At 38.9% G+C, this 17,091-nt stretch overlaps 1 protein-coding gene across 1 annotated transcript in view; it reads left to right on the forward strand.

Annotated features, from left to right (window-relative positions):
* The window catches only part of calcr (calcitonin receptor), an 81,076-nt gene that overhangs the window by 46,859 nt on the left and 17,126 nt on the right, over window positions 1-17,091 (forward strand). The window contains exons 5-10 of the mRNA XM_029732623.1: window positions 2,194-2,297; window positions 3,644-3,809; window positions 4,975-5,085; window positions 5,375-5,487; window positions 7,352-7,443; window positions 15,834-15,960. Coding sequence (XP_029588483.1) covers window positions 2,194-2,297; window positions 3,644-3,809; window positions 4,975-5,085; window positions 5,375-5,487; window positions 7,352-7,443; window positions 15,834-15,960 — 713 coding nt within the window. The remainder of the gene's footprint in view (window positions 1-2,193; window positions 2,298-3,643; window positions 3,810-4,974; window positions 5,086-5,374; window positions 5,488-7,351; window positions 7,444-15,833; window positions 15,961-17,091) is intronic.

The following is a 17,091-nucleotide window of genomic DNA, read 5'->3' on the forward strand; positions in this document are numbered from 1 at the left end:
CTGATGAAGACCGCCACAGGAAAGGAAGACCCAGAGTTACCTCTGCTGCAGAGGATAAGTTCCTTAGAATTACCAGCCTCAGAAATTGCAGCCCAAATAAATGCTTCACAGAGTTCAAGTAATAGACACATCTCAACATCAACTGTTAGAGACTGTGAATTAGGCTTTCATGGTCAAATTGCTGCACAGAAACCACTACTAAAGGACACCAATGAGAAGAAGAGGCTTGCTTGGGCCAAGAAACACAAGCAATGGACATTAGACCGGTGGAAATCTGTCCTTTGGTCTGATGAGTCCAAATTTGAGATTTTTGATTCCAAACGCATTGTCTTTGTGAGACGCAGAGTAGGTGCATGGATGATCTCTGCATGGGTGGTTCCCACCGTGAAGCATGGAGGAGGAGGTGTGATGGTGTGGGGTGCTTTGCTGGTGACACTGTCAGTGATTTATTTAGAATTGAAGGCACACTTAACCAGCATGGTTACCACAGCATTCTGCAGTGATTCGCCATCCCATCTGGTTTGCGCTTAGTGGGACTATCATTTGTTTTTCAACAAGACAATGACCCAAAACACCTCCAGGCTGTGTAAGGGCTATTTGACCAAGGGGAGTGATGGAATGCTGCATCAGATGACCAGGCCTCCACAATCAACCGACCTCAACCCAATTGAGATGGTTTGGGATGAGTTGGACCGCAGAGTGAAGGAAAAGCAGCCAGCAAGTGCTCCTTCAAGACTGTTGGAAAAGTATTCCAGGTGAACCTGGTTGAGAGAATTCCAAGGGTGTGCAAAGCTGTCATCAAGGCAAAGGGTGGCTACTTTGAAGAATCTCAAATATCAAATATATTTTGATTTGTTTAACACTTTTTTGGTTAATACATAATTCCATATGTTATTTCATAGTTTTGATGTCTTCACAATTATTCTGCAATGCAGAAAATAGTCCAAATAAAGAAAAACTCTTGAATGAGTAGGTGTGTCCAAACCTTTGACTGGTACTGTATATATACACAAAGTTTGGGGTTAGAAACAAATAACTTTCTTCTGAAGATCTCGTACAACGCTGTGTACTACTCCCTTCACAGAACAGCGCAAACTGGCACTAACCAGAATAGAAAGAGGAATGGGAGGCCCCAGTGCACAACTGAGCAAGAGGACAAGAAACAGACTCCTCATAAGTCCTCAACATCAACCGTGAAGAGGCGACTCCGGGATGCTGAGTTGCAAAGAAAAAGCCATATCTCAGAATGGCCAATAAAAAGAAAAGATTAAGATGGGCAAAAGAACATAGACACTGGAGAGAGGAACTCTGCCTAGAAGGCCAGCATCCTGTTTCTCAAACAAGACACTCTAATGTACTTGTCCTCTTGCTCATTTGTGCAATGGGGCCTCCCTCTCCTCTTTCTATTCTGGTTAGAGCCAGTTTGCGCTTTTCTGTGAAGGGAGTAGTACACAGCGTTGTACCAGATCTTCAGGTTCTTGGCAATTTTTCACATGGAATAGCCTTCATTTCCCAGAACAAGAATAGACTGACGAGTTTCAGAAGAAAGTTATTTGTTTCTGGCCATTTTGAGCCTATCATCGAACCCACACATGCTGATGCTCCAGATACTCAACTAGTCTAAAGGCCAGTTTTATTGCTTATTTAATCAGAACAACAGTATGTGCCAACATATTTGCAAAAGGGTTTTCTAATGATCAATTAGCCTTTTAAAATTATAAACTTGGATTAGCTAACACAATGTGCCATTGGAACATAGGAGTGATGGTTGCTGATAATGGGCCTCTGTAAGCCTATGTAGATATTCCATAAAAAAATCTGCCGTTTTCAGCTACAATAGTCATTTACAACATTAACAATGTCTACACTGTATTTCTGATCAATTTGATGTTATTTTAATGGACATTTTTTTGTTGCTTTTCTTTCAAAAATAAGGACATTTCTAAGTGACCCCAAACTTTTGAACGATAGTGTATTTCTAAATAAATAAATAAAAGGTGTCTGACAGCAAAATGAGAACACTAAAAGCCTAATTATTGACTCGACAGTTGATATTACAGTCCAGTCAGCATAGCTATAGCAGCGGCTTCATGACTAGCCCCTATCACCCTGATGGATTCAGCAGCTGCCTAGTTGCCATTACTCATAGCTCAAATTACCCCGCTAACAATCACCATTACATTTTTTTTGCAGGAAAAGTGTCAAAATATTGTGATGAATCTGGTAATTGGGTCCAAAGTCCCTCCATTAATACGACCTGGTCCAAATGTCTGACGCTCTCCAAGGACAAATTAAAGGTAATTGGAGATTGATTTGTTCTCTGTTGATTAATGGTCCAAATAGTACGGGTCTGTCTGGGACTGGGAATAAGTTATTATTCCTTTGATAGTTTAACGCCATAATTAGAGCCAGGAGTTTTTCCTTGTCTAGTCTCTAGATCAGGAACAACTCTGGGCCCACCTACCTATTCTGTATCTTGTCTGTATTGTTTTTTTGCTTGTTCTTCTTCTATTACTTATTTATCTACGTTTTTATAGTCACTGATAGTCACTGACAAATAGAAATCCTCACGCTGTATTCTAGTCACTGCCACAGTCTTATTCTAAAATGGATTAAATAATGATGTTTCTTCATCAATCCACCCACAATAACCCATAATGGCAAAGCGAAAACAGGTTTTTAATTTTTTTGCAAATGTATAAAAAAAAATAAAAAATTGTTTATATAGTCACTGATCCTCATGCTGTATTCTACCCATCTTTGTTTATATAGTCACTGATCCTCACGCTGTATTCTACCCGTCTTTGTTTATATAGTCACTGATCCTCACACTGTATTCTACCCATCTTTGTTTATATAGTCACTGATCCTCACGCTGTATTCTACCCATCTTTGTTTATATAGTCACTGATCCTCACGCTGTATTCTACCCATCTTTGTTTATATAGTCACTGATCCTCACGCTGTATTCTACCCATCTTTGTTTATATAGTCACTGATCCTCACGCTGTATTCTACCCGTCTTTGTTTATATAGTCACTGATCCTCACACTGTATTCTACCCATCTTTGTTTATATAGTCACTGATCCTCACGCTGTATTCTACCCATCTTTGTTTATATAGTCACTGATCCTCACGCTGTATTCTACCCATCTTTGTTTATATAGTCACTGATCCTCACGCTGTATTCTACCCATCTTTGTTTATATAGTCACTGATCCTCACGCTGTATTCTACCCATCTTTGTTTATATAGTCACTGATCCTCACACTGTATTCTACCCATCTTTGTTTATATAGTCACTGATCCTCACACTGTATTCTACACATCTTTGTTTATATAGTCACTGATACTGTTCCTTGTTGACAAATAGAAATCCTGTATTCTGTGTGTTTCTTTATGGTGTCTGTCCCGTTACATGTTGTTCTTCCCCAGAAGATGACTCTCCATGGTCTGCTAGAGCCAGGGTCTGTGGAGCCCACTGTGGAGACTCCAGTCAGACAGAAGATGACTCCCCATGGTCTGCTAGAGCCAGGGTCTGTGGAGCCCACTGTGGAGACTCCAGTCAGCCAGAAGGTGACTCTCCATGGTCTGCTAGAGCCAGGGTCTGTGGAGCCCACTGTGGAGACTCCAGTCAGCCAGAATGTGACTCCCCATGGTCTGCTAGAGCCAGGGTCTGTGGAGCCCACTGTGGAGACTCCAGTCAGCCCCAGGGTTAGTCAGGAGGAGGAGGAGAGGAAGAAGATCATCGACGGTCAATACAAATGCTTTGAGAAGATGAACAGAGACCAGCCGTATAACAAATCAGGTAGTGATGATGTGCACTACTTTAATACTCAGTATGTGGAATTATTCCAGATTATAAACTGGGTGGATTGAGCCCTGAATGCTGATTGGCTGAAAGCCATGGTATATCAGGCCGTATACCACGGATATGACAAAACATTTATTTTTACTGCTCTAATTATGTTGTTAACCAGTTTATAATAGCAATAAGGCTCCTCGGGGGTTTGTGATACAGTGCATTTGGAAAGTATTCAGACCACTTGACTTTTTCAACATTTTGTTACGAAACAGCCTTATTCTAAAATGGATTCAATATTTTTTTTTTCAGCAATTTACACACAACAACCCATAGTGGCAAAGAAAAAACAGGTTTTTAGAATTTTTTGCAAATGTATTAAAAATAAAAAACAGAAATACCTCGAAATTGAGCTCAGGTACACCCTGCTTTCATTGATTATCCTTGATATATTTCTACAACTTGATTGGAGTCCACCTGTGGTAAATTCAATTGATTGGACATGATTTGAAAAGGCAAACATCTGTCTATATAAGGTCTCACAGTTGACAGTGCATGTCAGAGCAAACACCAAGCCATGAGGTCAAAGGAATTGTCTGTAGAGCTCAAAGACAGGATTGTGTTGAGGCACAGATCTGGGGAAGGGTACCAAAAGATTTCTGCAGAATTGAAGTCCCCCAAGAACACAGTGGCATCCAGCATTATTAAATAAAAAGAGTTTGGAACCACCAAGACTCTTCCTAGAGCTGGCCGCCCGGCCAAACTGAGCAATCGGGGGAGAAGGGCCTTGGTCAGGGAGGTGACAAAGAACCCAATGGTCACTCTGACAGAGCTCCAGAGTTCTTTTGTGGAGATAAAAACAGCCCTTAGCCGTTGTATATTGGCCATATACCACACATCCTCTAGCCTTATTGCTTAAATATAATTGGAATACAATAGAAAACTTTCAGTAATTTCAGGGTTACAGCACACAATCAGAAGAACACATAAAGACAGGTACGATCACAAGTCACAGAGACAAACAATGACACTGTTCAGAATTCGGATAAACATACTATGCCAGTAGACAGACGACAGTGTGGCCAAATAGTTCATGTACAGTTGTTTTCACCCAGCAACGTTCTTCATTAGTGTGTTGTGTCTGGTTGTGCGCTGTTGTGCGCTGTTACAGGGCTGTACTGTAACCGGACCTGGGATGGCTGGCTGTGCTGGGATGATACACCTGCTGGGACAGTCACCTGGCAGAACTGCCCAAACTATTTCCGTGACTTCGACTCCACAGGTAAGGTCTGGCTATAAGAGGCGTTTGTTAAACTGCAAGCAAGAATCAATAAAGTCAAAGTCCTGGTATGTCTGATTCTCCCATGCTGACTTGTTAACTCTTTGTGATAAATGCATCGCTGTGGAACTTGGCTTGAATTTTAAGTATTCATAGCGTTTAATTCATTATTCATGGTGTCAAGTGGATGCAAAGCTTTATGGACATGTACAGTTTGTGTTTCTGTTTAAGTGGCTAAGTGTTAAACATATTCAAAGTGTGTATTATTAATCCTACCTGATTGTTTCATCAGAAAAAGTTACAAAGACCTGTGGCGAATCAGGACAGTGGTTCCGCCACCCAGATTCCAATAGGACGTGGTCCAACTACACGCTGTGTAACTTCCACACTACTGGCAAGCTGAAGGTAAGGTTTGTCACTGAGTGATCCATCAATCCCATACATGTGCTATTTATAGCATACACTTGATACTATTTTACAAATAACAATAAGGGGACATTTTCACAAGGCGATAATACAGTTATTTTCAATGCAGAGGAGACCAAGGGGGGAACAATTGGTCAAATTGAGCTGGATATGGTAAATATGGTACAGTAAAATGTACCTACGCTTACACACAATTACATTTTACAATCATGATATGGAGGAGGTCATAGAGGAAACAGGTTTCTATTTCTGAGCAATGCATAGTAAAACCTCTGACCCTAGCAATGCATAGTAAAATGTCTGACCCTAGCAGTGCATAATAAAACGTCTGACCCTAGCAGTGCATAGTAAAACGTCTGACCCTAGCAGTGCATAGTAAAACGTCTGACCCTAGCAATGCATAGTAAAATGTCTGACCCTAGCAATGTATAGTAAAACGTCTGATCCTAGCAATGTATAGTAAAACGTCTGACCCTAGCAATGCATAATAAAACGTCTGACCCTAGCAATGCATAGTAAAATGTCTGACCCTAGCAATGCATAGTAAAACGTCTGACCCTAGCAATGCATAGTAAAACGTCTGACTCTAGCAATGCATAGTAAAACGTCTGACCCTAGCAGTGCATAATAAAACGTCTGACTCTAGCAATGCATAATAAAACGTCTGACCCTAGCAGTGCATAATAAAACGTCTGACCCTAGCAGTGCATAATAAAACGTCTGACTCTAGCAATGTATAGTAAAACGTCTGACCCCAGCAATGCATAGTAAAATGTCTGACTCTAGCAATGCATAGTAAAGCGTCTGACCCTAGCAGTGCATAATAAAACGTCTGACCCTAGCAATGCATAGTAAAGCGTCTGACCCTAGTAGTAAAATGTCTGACCCTAGCAATGCATAGTAAAACGTCTGACCCTAGTAGTAAAACGTCTGACCCTAGCAGTGCATAGTAAAACGTCTGACCCTAGCAATGCATAGTAAAACGTCTGACCCTAGTAGTAAAATATCTGACCCTAGCAATGTATAGTAAAACGTCTGACCCTAGTAATGCATAGTAAAACGTCTGACTCTAGCAATGCATAGTAAAATGTCTTACCCTAGCAATGCGACACAGACAGACAAATATGTGTTCCTCTGTATTGGAACAGACCAATAAAGAACACTGATTGTTGCATCTTGTCACGTCCTGACCAGTGAAAAGGGTCATTTGCCATAGTAGAATGGTCAGGGCGTGGCAGGGGGGTTGTTTTGTGTGTTTTGGGGTTTGTTTGTTTCTAGGGGAATTTGTTCTAGTTTTCTATTTCTATGTTTCGTTTTCCATGTTTGGCCAAGTATGGTTTCCAATCAGAGGCAGGTGTCTTTCGTTGTCTCTGATTGGAAGCCATACTTAGGCAGCCTGTTTTCCTTTGGGTTTTGTGGGTGGTTGCTTTCTGTTTAGTTTGTTAGTATACCTGACAGAACTGTTTGGCTGTTGTTTGTTTTTTCTTTGTGAAGTGCTTTCATTAAAAGTAAAAGATGAGCACTCAACACGCTGTGCCTTGGTCTCTTCAATACGACGCCTGTGACTCATCTAGCGCAGGTTTCTTAGAAAGGCCTTTGTGAGGACACAAAGAATGCTATGACTATTCGTTATTCAAGCGTGGCTCAGACACCTTGATTAGAGGATGGATTAAAACCATCTGTGGTGCAGACCTTAAGGCCATGTCCTAGTCTCCCCTCTTTCATATTTTGTTTACATCAAGGTAGCAAATGGAAGTCAGGGTTAATGAACGTCATGAATGTCCTTGATGCACTACTGTATAGTGTTATTTGTTTGAATATATGGTGTATCTGTATTTTCCAGATGGCCTATATCCTGTACTACATGGCGATTGTGGGTCATGCCTTATCCATTGCCTCCCTCCTGATCTCTCTGGCTATATTCTTCTACTTCAGGTAAATATAGATGCTGCTGTTGCTTTCTTTGTGTAACAAACTACTGGTTTGATCAGAGAGAGTAATCTGTCTTGGGTTGCTTTCTTAATGAAACAAACTACTGGTTTGATCAGGGAGAGTAATCTGTCTTGGGTTGCTTTCTTTATGAAACAAACTACTGGTTTGATCAGGGAGAGTAATCTGTCTTGGGTTGCTGTCTTAATGAGACAAACTACTGGTTTGATCAAGGAGAGTAATCTGTCTTGGGTTGCTTTCTTTATGTAACAAACTACTGGTTTGATCAGAGAGAGTAAGCTGTCTTGGGTTGCTGTCTTTATGAAACAAACTATTGGTTTGATCAAGGAGAGTAGTCTATCTTGGGACTCTGAACACTTTTTTCCACTTGAACAAATGATGAAGATGATGATGAAGATGATGACGCACCTAATCCTGAGGAAAATTAGGATGATGATAGTGGTGATAAATATGATGAAAACGATGGCGGTGATGACTGTGGTTGCTACAGTTCAGACGGCATTATATATTTCTCCTTGGCTGTGTGTTTCCTCTGAGATAACTGAATTGTAAAGATGGCCGTGTGTTTCCTCTGAGATAATTGAATTGTAAAGATGGCCGTGTGTTTCCTCTGAGATAACTGAATTGTAAAGATGGCCGTGTGTTTCCTCTGAGATAACTGAATTGTAAAGATGGCCGTGTGTTTCCTCTGAGATAACTGAATTGTAAAGATGGCCGTGTGTTTCCTCTGAGATAACTGAATTGTAAAGATGGCCGTGTGTTTCCTCTGAGATAACTGAATTGTAAAGATGGCCGTGTGTTTCCTCTGAGATAACTGAATTGTAAAGATGGCCGTGTGTTTCCTCTGAGATAACTGAATTGTAAAGATGGCAGTGTGTTTCCTCTGAGATAACTGAATTGTAAAGATGGCCGTGTGTTTCCTCTGAGATAACTGAATTGTAAAGATGGCCGTGTGTTTCCTCTGAGATAACTGAATTGTAAAGATGGCCGTGTGTTTCCTCTGAGATAACACTGGCAGTGCAGACCTGTGAAAATGTCATCTTCACATTAAGCCTTAATGCGTTTTCCACACATTTAGGGAAATCTATTCAACAGATTGTGTTTGTCATTTCCACACAACACTCTGGTTTCCAATTTGTCATTTTCTGTGATTGAGTTGGGTAGCATTTGAAGGGAAGATATTTTGATTGGATAATATAGTTTTTTTCCCCTCTTCAGGATTTCCTAATATATTGTAAATGGATAGATCACATATTCTTCAATAGTGACGGAAAATGTTACAAAAATTACATTTCAGAGTGACTGTTTTATAACGATTCAATTATTTAAATTTTATAATGAGTTTTCTGCCTTAGAATATTTGACATTTTGATTATCATACACCATTTCAAGTTAAGATTTTTAGAAGCTGAACGTCCGCAAATAAGCTTGGTTTGTTACTGTAGCTGCATTGGATTATGGACCTTGACCTCCACACTGCCCTAGTGAAACTCATATTTAGGAGCAGTAACAGTGTCACTGAATGTTTTACTCATTCTGATACTCATGTCCTTTTCATTTCATGCTGGCTTATTTCTGTGTAACTACTTTAAAAGCAGATTCATTTCCTGTACATTTAAGAGTTCATGACCAAAGAAACATGAATTCAGCAGAGTTGGCTGTGCTCTTATTTAAGTGCAGGGCAACCTTAATGATAATCCCTACTGATTTATCTTACTAAATATAGGTTGAGAGTACACACTTAAGGAGGAACTGCATATCAAGGAAAACTGCTGGTGAATTTCAATGGAGTAGGGGTCAGTAAAGGTGGTTAAATCAAAGCAAATGAGAGAGTTATGATGACTGAAAAGTTCTGAAATCACCTCAGAGCAATACGTATGTGCAAGCAATTGACTCTACCATGATAATGTCAAATACTGATTTGTCATTACAAAAAAATCAGTTCTTCAAAAACAGATTGTAAAGAAAAGTTTGAAAAGTTAAGAGTATGTCAATAACTTTATATTCTCCATCTCCCAGAAAAATAAGCCAAAAAATAATAATGCTGTATGACAATCAAATAATCCAAAGCAGACTGTGAAGGAAAGTTTGATATGTATGAATATGTCCCTATAGTCTTCTGCAGTAGCAATGATCCTGCAGTATGACCATCACATTTATTTGACATGCTTTTTTAATTCAGGCCATTATCCTTGAAGACACCTTATGGGGGATATAACTGCAGGAACCAAAACAACATTTCTGCATTACATTGGCTACTACTGACTTGGAAAAGTTGTTATTTGGCTCAGTCAGTGGTGGAAAAAGTGCTTAATTGTCATACTTGAGTAAAAGTAAAAGCTATACATCAAATTCCTGATATTAAGCCAACCAGATGGCACAATGTTCTTAAAAACAAATAAAATACAGACAGCTAGGGGCACTCTCCAACACTCAGATATCATTTACAAGCACAGTATTTGTGTTCAGTGGGTTCGTCAGATCAGAGGCAGTAGTGGTGTCAACACGTTATATTGATAGGTGTGCATTCCAAATGTAACGAGTACTATTGTGAATTGATTCCAATTCAATTCATGAATTGGCCACCCCCCAGAAAAAGCATAATTTGAATTTCAATGAAAATTCATTAAAATTCAAATGCACATGTTTATTTTGACATCATGTATGGTTGCCAACATTATGTTTAACATGTCCTTGACACATTGCATTTCTAAAACTCATCCTCAGAAAAAATAGTTTGAAATAATTACAGTGGTCTGGAAATATTCTAGGATCATTTTGTATGTTAACAATTCATAATCCCCTTTCACTCCAGAATGGAAAGTACAACCTAACATCTAATAACAAAATTACAAACAAAATACTGTACATCTCTGAGTTATAATTAAAATAATATTTGAAATGGTATCTGTGTTCTTTAGTTAGAAGATGCAGAAGCTTTTTGCAAAATATTTGTCAAAGGAAGGAGACAGAATATGTTTAATGTCTCAGTTGAATTTCTTTGAATTGGTGTAAATTAAATTCTGCTTCCTTTAATTCAATTGAAATTCTGCTTCCTGTGGAGTATGGCCAATTCAAATTCAAATTTCCATTCATGGGTTGAATTGAACTAGGCCAAGTTTAGAAGTTCCGAATTGACACCAACCCTGTAAGACAGAGTGCAGGTGCACATCGTAATAGCAAAAAGTAAAACGCTCAAACTACTCTGTATCTGTGTCTTGACAAGAAGAGAATAGAATACATCCTTTCTTGGCATTGTAAAGCTTTAACGGAAGACCAACACGATCTGCTAATTATTATCTCCATGAAGTTTTATAGGTAGCAAGCAAAGCATTGATTTTAAGGGAGCATCACTTTTATAAGCATGGCAATGCATTTAAGGCTGATCTCTTTCAACGTTAAAGTCTTAATGTTGTATTAGACTTTCCAGATGTGCAGTTTACAGTGGTATTTGATGCGGTACAGCTGCACTGTCTTCTTATTTATGGTCTCCACTTTAGCACTGCCAGGACTCGCCAATAAAAATACTCTGACTAGCCGTGGAAAAATACAGTTGGGTTAGCTTAAAAAATACTGCATCACTTGGTTATCTGAGCCTGTCCTACATGATGCAGTTGTCAAAAATGGTTGTGTTTTGTCCGGAATTATTCGATCCCTAGATAAAGAATAATAAAAAAGCCTGTATAAAATAAATCATTCAAATACTGAGCTATTCAATGCTCATTCTTTTAAACAAATAATATTATTTTATACTAATACTAATCATGATTTTACTCAGAGAAAGAGATTTTGTTTAACAAGTAATAAAAAACAAAGATAAGGGTCAAATTGATTGGATCCCCTGTTTTCAATACTCCAGCACCTTCCCTTGTGAGGATAATGGCACTGAGCCTTTTTCTGAAATGTTTTATGAGTTGGAGAACACATTGGGAGGGAACTAGACCATTCCTCTATACAGAATCCTTCCAGATCCTTGATATCCTTCATCTGTGCTTATGGACCCCCTCTTCAATTCAAACCACAGAGACTGAAAATGTTGATTTTGTGGTCAATTAACCATTTCTTTGTGGAATTTCATGTGTGCTTGGGGTTATTGTCTTTCTGAAACATTCACTTGCGGACAAGTTTTAGTCTCCTGGCAGAGGCAACCAGGTTTTTTGCAAAAATGGCCTGGTACTTGATAGAGTTCATGATGTCGTTGCGTTGACCATATCACGAGCCCCAGTCCCAGTGAAAGCAAAATAGCCACATAACATCTAAGATGCACCACAATATTGTACAGTAGGGCTGAGGTATTTTCTGCATATGCATTGTTCTTGTGAAGGCCAAACCTGCCACTGGTGTGCATGGTCAAAGACCTCTATTTTCATGTCATCTGACCATCATGAACTTTACAGAGTACCAGGACATTTTAGCTTAAAAACCTGGTTTCATCTGCCAGAAAGTTAAATGGCAGGAAGTTAAATGTGGTTGCTTGTTTAGGTGTGGCCAGAGAACATCCATACCCCAATATAACACCTTGGGATAAAGAAAGTGATTCTGTCCTATTTTCTACTCATCCTAGTTTGAAGATATTCTGTTAAGACACTTCCTTTGTCTTTTTACTTGTGTTGGGCCATTTAATGGTAGCCTTGTTCTCCAACACACTACCGACCCACAACCCTTACTAATGCTGCCATTCTGAGATCTCCTTCTTCTATAAACATTTACATTAAGACTGCAACATTAGCTAATGACTGGAGACAGATAACAGGACATTGATTGCTGAAGTGTACACACATTGGACACAAAGTGTTTTCACTATTTCACTCCAGTAAACACCATTTCCTGCAGTCAAATGACCTCTAGTGGTCTCATGGGTGGAATGTTATATTTTTCATAATTTCATAATTAATAAACATAATTACAAAAAAACAGCCAAAAGTCCAGTGTTTCTATGTCAAACAGTTTTGTTATATTTCAGTCTTCTGTGATGTATATAAAGTGTAATATTGGGATGCAGACTCAAAATGGAATACTTTTCACCTCTATATTTGACATGGTGTAGGTGTCTTCTTGTTTAAGCCCATAACCATGTGTGTGAGGTGGATACTTTTGTTTCAAGTAGATGCTGATGTAGATTGTAGATGTAGATTGTTTAAGACTACCAAGAAAGACTGTGTGACCCTGATTTAGCCCACTGCAGTAAAAGGTTATCAATTGCTTGTTTTAGGAAGCCTGGTTGAGGAAAAATTGGAAACATTACTTTCCTAACTTTTGATAGAAAAGAGAATAATTTGATGTTTTTGAGGCTTTGATGACTGCTGATCCGTGATAATCAGGAAGCTCCACATGGGGCCTCAAATACAGTTGTTAATAATCTGTTTAGGGTGTGATTCTATATAGGGTGTTGTGTGTGCTAGTATTTAACATGGGTGAACAAAAGCAAATTATTTCAGCCCCTTTGGTGTTGCTTGAGAGAAGGTTATGAATTATTGTCCATTGTTATACCAGTTTACAGCGTGCTCTGACGACAATGGCAATCTTGATTTAGTATATGAGGTTCCTTGGTTCAGACATTTCATTCTAATGACTCTCTGTTTTAACCTATTTCACAGACGACTGAAACATCTGACTAAGTCATTATGGGCCAGTCGTTCCAATGGTTTATGTTATTTATTGTCCTGTTTACTACATCAAAGGTCAGAACATTTTTGTTAGGATTAAATATGTTAATTTTACAGTTTTTATGGCAACATGCAGAAAGGATGAAAACAAGTTTTATTATGGCTAATTGTAATAATAATAGACCTCCAGCTTTGTAGAAGATACTGTAATCTGTAAATATGAGCTGTGAATGGATTTTTAATATTTCATATACTAACGATTTACACTGAGTGTACAAAACATTAGGAACACCTGCTCTTTCCTTGACATAGACTGACCAGGTGAAAGCTATAATCCCTGTGTAGCTGAAGGGGAGGAGACTGGTTAAAGACAGATTTGCAAGCCTTGAGACAATTGAGACATGAATGAATGAATGGACAATACAAAATAGTGCCTTTGAACAAAGTATGGTTGTAGGTGCCAGGCACACCAGTTTGTGTTAAGAACTGCTGCTGGGTTTTTCCATGCTTAACAGTTTCCCGTGTGTATCAAGAATGGTCCACCACCCAAAGGACATCCAGACAAGTGTGGGAAGGATTAGAGTCAACATGGGCCAGCATCCCTGTGAAACGCTTGACAGTTGTGGAGTCCATGTCCTGACGAATTGAGGCTGTTCTGAGGGCAAAAGGGGGTGCAAATCAATATTAGTAAGGTATTCTTCATGTTTTGTACACTGTCAAAATTATATAGTCTATGTACTCCCCAGTATTCCATGAATATTTTCACACTAGAAAATATGATTACCAGCTTTATCTTTTGGCTTTTGGCTATATTATGGTTCTGTATGTTTTCTCAGTGTTGTTTCACTATAGGACCTTTTTTATTTCGATGCTCTTATTGTAAGTGTAGATACAGTTGAAGTCGGAAGTTTACATACACCTTAGCCAAATACATTTAATCTCAGTTTTTCACAATTCCTGACATTTAATCCTAGTAAAAAGTCCCTGCCTTTGGTCAGTTAGGATCACCACTTTATTTTAAGAATGTGAAATGTCAGAATAATAGCAGAGAGAATGATTTATTTCAGCTTTTATTTCTTTCATCACTTTCCCATTGGGTCAGAAGTTTACATACACTCAATTAGTATTTGGTAGCATTGCCTTTAAATTGTTTAACTTGGGTCAAACGTTTCGGGTAGCCTTCCACAAGCTTCCCACAATAAGTTGGGTGAATTTTGTCCCATTCCTCCTGACAGAGCTGGTGTAACTGAGTCAGGTTTGTAGGCCTCCTTGCTTGCACATGCTTTTTCAGTTCTGCCCACAAATGTTCTATAGGATTGAGGTCAAGGCTTTGTGATGGCCACTCCAATACCTTGAAATTGTTGTCCTTAAGCCATTTTGCCCACAACTTTGGAAGTATGCTTGGGGTTATTGTCCATTTGGAAGACCCATTTGCAACCAAGCTTTACCTTCCTGACTGATGTCTTGAGATGTTGCTTTAATATATCCACATAATTTTCCTACCTCATGATGCCATCTATTTTGTGAAGTGCACCAGTCCCTCCTGCAGCAAAGCACCCCCACAACATGATGCTGCTACCCCTGTGCTTCACAGTTGGGATGGTGTTCTTCGGCTTGCAAGCCTCCCCCTTTTTCCTCCAAACATAACGATGGTCATTATGGCCAAACAGTTCTATTTTTGTTTCATCAGACCAGAGGACATTTCTCCAAAAAGTACAATCTTTGTCCCCATGTGCAATTGCAAACCGGAGTCTGGCTTTTTTTATGGCCGTTTTGGAGCAGTGGCTTCTTCCTTGCTGAGCGGCCTTTCAGGTTATGTCAATATAGGACTTGTTTTACTGAAGATATAGATACTTTTGTACCTGTTTCCTCCAGCATCTTCACAAGGTCCTTTGCTGTTGTTCTGGGATTGATTTACACTTTTCGCACCAAAGCACGTTCATCTCTAGGAGACAGAAAGTGGTCCCCTTCCTGAGCGGTGTGACGGCTGCGTGGTCCCATGGTGTTTATACTTGCGTACTATTGTTTGTACAGATGAACGTGGTACCTTCAGGCGTTTGGAAATTGCTCCCAAGGATGAACGAGACTTGTGGAGGTCTACAATTATTTTCTGAGGTCTTGGCTGATTTCTTATAATTTTCCCATGATGTCAAGCAAAGAGGCACTGAGTTTGAAGGTAGGCCTTGAAATACATCCACAGGTACACCTCCAATTGACACAAATTATGTCAATTAGCCTATCAGAAGCTTCTAAAGCCATGACATACTTTTCTGGAATTTTCCAAGCTGTTTAAAGGCACAGTCAACTTAGTGTATGTAAACCGACTGGAATTGTGATACAGTGAATTAGAAGTGAAATAATCTGTCTGTAAACAATTGTTGGAAAAATTACTTGCGTCATGCACAAAGTAGATGTCCTAACCGACTTGCCAGAACTATAGTTTGTTAACAAGAAATTTGGGGAGTGGTTGAAAAACAAGTTTTAATGACTCCAACCTAAGTGTATGTAAACCTCCGACTTCAACTGTAGTTCTGTTTTTGAGCTTTTCTTGTCTATTATTGTTCTGTATTATGTCATGTTTTGTGTGGACCCCAGGAAGAGTAGCTGCTGCTTTTGCAAAAGCTAATAGGTATCCTAATAAAATAAATAACAATCATTTTGTCAATGTTTATTGTAGTTCTCTCTGTGAATGTCTGCTTGGTTAACCGCAGCCAGACACATATCAAATGTTAACATTATTATTTATGCTGTATGTTTGTCTTCACTCAGGAACCTGAGCTGCCAAAGGATCACGCTTCATAAGAACCTCTTCGTTTCCTATGTCCTCAACTCCGCCCTTACCCTCATCTACCTCATAGCAGTGGTCAACAACACAGATGTAGTGGAGAGAAATCCAGTAAGTCTCACACATTTCATCTATAAATCCAGTAAGTCTCACACATTTCATCTATAAAATCCAGTAAGTCTCACACATTTCATCTATAAATCCAGTAAGTCTCACACATTTCATCTATAAAATCCAGTAAGTCTCACACATTTCATCTATAAATCCAGTAAGTGTCACACATTTCATCTATAAATCCAGTAAGTGTCACACATTTCATCTATAAATCCAGTAAGTCTCACACATTTCATCTATAAATCCAGTAAGTGTCACACATTTCATCTATAAAATCCAGTAAGTGTCACACATTTCATCTATAAAATCCAGTAAGTCTCACACATTTCATCTATAAATCCAGTAAGTCTCACACATTTCATCTATAAATCCAGTAAGTCTCACACATTTCATCTATAAAATCCAGTAAGTCTTACACATTTCATTAATAAAATGAAAACAATTTAAGGGGAAGACGATAGATAAGTCTCAGGGTTTCACTGCATGATTTTTTCAAAATAATATTTTTTTTCATTCTTAAAACATAACACAGCCCTCGAGCTCGGTTTTACTTCATCCAAATGAGTTTACTATCAGTTTCAATCAACTGGAGTGCAGATGTTTTTTTTAAGAGTGTTCGTTAGGATATTAGTATTTTTTACATATCTTTGATGTGGTGTGCACAGACAGCCCAGAGTTATCCTTCTCTTAGCACTCAAAGACTCTGTCCTCTGTCAGACTTTTGAACAGTTGCCACTTGTTGAGTTTAAGTCGGACCTGAATTCTTTGAATCCTGAGGCCTGTTAAGGTGAACATGGTAAATCTGCCTCTATGGAATGTAGCGTTGCTGTATCTGGGATCATCCCTTTCTGGTGCTTTAAGTATTGTATTTTATAAGACATTTTTATTGTCCACCTTTTGAGGAAATGATTTGATTATGGTATTGTGTAAGACAGAGTTACTGAGTCGACCGGCTTCTGTTCCCCCAAAAAGTATCAATAATAATTAAAAACAAGCTAGAAAATGTCAGAGATCTTCTTGATCCAGAGAAATGGCTACAGTTGGGTAACCTTTGAGTAGATACGTTAGTTTTTTCCTGGTTAGGTCACATGGTTAGTAAAAACTCCTGGTTGAATGTTCACAGTAAGG

The sequence above is a fragment of the Salmo trutta genome, chromosome 34, assembly GCF_901001165.1.
Source record: "Salmo trutta chromosome 34, fSalTru1.1, whole genome shotgun sequence".
NCBI classification, from domain to species: Eukaryota; Metazoa; Chordata; class Actinopteri; order Salmoniformes; family Salmonidae; genus Salmo; species Salmo trutta.